The 1936-nt window shown below is 50.9% G+C and overlaps 1 protein-coding gene across 2 annotated transcripts; it reads right to left on the reverse strand.

The window, feature by feature from the left end:
• Nucleotides 1–843: 843 nt before the first annotated feature.
• On the reverse strand, nucleotides 844–1648 carry LOC123163653 (auxin-responsive protein IAA20). Of its 2 annotated transcripts, XM_044581009.1 has the most exons (3): nucleotides 1421–1648; nucleotides 1087–1365; nucleotides 844–983 (listed from the first exon to the last, which is right to left on the reverse strand). In XM_044581009.1, exons 1-3 carry the CDS (start codon nucleotides 1597–1599, stop codon nucleotides 938–940), a joined length of 504 nt encoding a protein of 167 aa, XP_044436944.1. In that variant the 5' UTR covers nucleotides 1600–1648; the 3' UTR covers nucleotides 844–937. The 2 variants fall into 2 exon arrangements, with proteins under 2 accessions (XP_044436944.1, XP_044436945.1); XM_044581010.1 differs by lacking the exon at nucleotides 844–983 and having other exon boundaries at nucleotides 1083–1344.
• Between the last annotated feature and the right edge of the window lie 288 nt (nucleotides 1649–1936).

The raw sequence follows: 1936 nt of genomic DNA on the forward strand, positions 1-1936 counted from the left end.
TTGGAAAAATTGCTCATGTAATAAGTTGGAGGGGGTATGTGGATTGCTATGTTCCTTTGCTTGTGTTACTAGAGTTCTCTGGTACATAGGGCTAGGAGAGATATGCGTTTTGCAGCGCATAGGTGACGGGACGGGTGTGTTGTGGCTGTAACAATACTATTTGGGTTTCGTTACTGAAATCGGGGGAAAGATCCCTTTCATTCAAAAAAAAAAAAGAATTTTTCATGCATGATTTTAGTTAGATTTTGTTTGATCTGGAGAAGTCCATGTCCAGAACATACAAAAGCACCACTATAACGACGGTCTCCAACGTACAGTTTGGTTGTACTTCTGTTGTTTTGGAATATTTCTGAAATTTCATTTTGGTTCTAGAAATTCAGTCCCAGTTCATCGGTCAAATGTCTCTCGAATGTCATTGAAGTAGTTCTGAAAATACACTGAAACAACTTGTATTATAACTCTGGAGGCAACTTGGACGACGGATTATTGCACATCACGTGTAAAGGAGGATTTGGGTAGTACTGCAGTTTATATAACTCTAAAGACAGGAGCATGGTTTAAAAATTCAACGATTTTTCCAATATTTTGGTAATTTCCGCGTGTACCGAAATATTTGTAACTCAAAATTCCGGGTCATATTCACTAACTTCAAACAAAATTCAAATTTGGTCAACATCCATAAAAAATGAGTAAATTTTGATGGATCGAATTTTGAAATAATTTTCCGACGTTTCGGTGAAGACCGATTTTGTTCTGTTGCCGAAACATTAAACACTGGACCAGAGAGAAAAACTCAGAAAGTTCCATATACTTGTCGACGTGACGGCAACATGTGCAAAAATTATTCAGTGAGCTAAAACTAAATAGTCACACACGGCGGGCCGGTGCAGATCCATGACCCCCAAACTCAACTAGCAATGGCAACTACTGTAGTCGGTTACACGAGTAGTATCTTGAGCCGCTTGGCCGACATGACAAAGTCCCTGCAAGAGATTGATTCGGCACCTCACTGTTAGTCGAGACGCCAACGGTTGGATGCAATGAGAGGGGAATGCGCGCAGAAGAAATTAAGGAACCACAACTTACTCCCACGGCACGTCTCCGACGAGCATCCAATCCCCATCCCCTTCCTCGTAGGTGACGGCGTATGGATCACCATGGTGAGAAGTGGAGGAGGGGAACATGAGGCGGAGCGTGTGGTGGAGCTGGTGGTAGGAGGCGTGGCGGGACAGGTCCACCTTCCTCCCGATGGGCACCCCTTCCATCTTCACCTTCACGTGGCCGCCATTGCTGCGCGGGCGGAGCGCGCTCTTCACCGGCGGCCACCCCACCAGCCTCTTCTTCCTGCACGACTTGCAGGCAACCCTGCGGTCAGTTCCATGAAAGCGAAGAGCACGTACACCATCGATGAAGAACTCACTTGTTGCTCATTTCCCAGTCGCGGGCATCGCTGCAGCTGCTGCCGTGGTCACCATCGTCGTCGCGCAGGATGAGTGGCAGCCCAGCCTTGTCGATCCCGAACGCCTCCTTCGTCCCCCTCTTGCCGCACGATCCCGCGTGGTTCGGCGGTGCAAGCCCCAGCTCCAGCTCCAGCTCCATGGCGCAGGTGGCTCCTCTCCTTGGACAGGACAGTGGTCAAGCTAGCTACTCCAGCTGTCCAGCAACACAGTGGCATCGATGCGCGGCGTATATATACACGCACGCACGCACGCGCGGGGCACGGGGGCCGACGACGCACATGCGGGTGTGGAGACTGGAGAGAGATATTAGATGGCCGCGATCGATGCTCGGTGGTGGCAGTGGAGGTCGATCCGGAGAGGGAAGTCGCGGCGGCGGGGGACATGGTGTCGGGGCTCAAGGGTGCCAAGCCGCAAGCAGCGGGCGGGCTGTCTGCCAGCTGCCGCGGCGCTCTCTTGCGTGGGCCGCGCTAGCTACG

This window comes from Triticum aestivum, chromosome 7D (assembly GCF_018294505.1).
Source record: "Triticum aestivum cultivar Chinese Spring chromosome 7D, IWGSC CS RefSeq v2.1, whole genome shotgun sequence".
In the NCBI taxonomy this organism is placed as follows: domain Eukaryota; kingdom Viridiplantae; phylum Streptophyta; class Magnoliopsida; order Poales; family Poaceae; genus Triticum; species Triticum aestivum.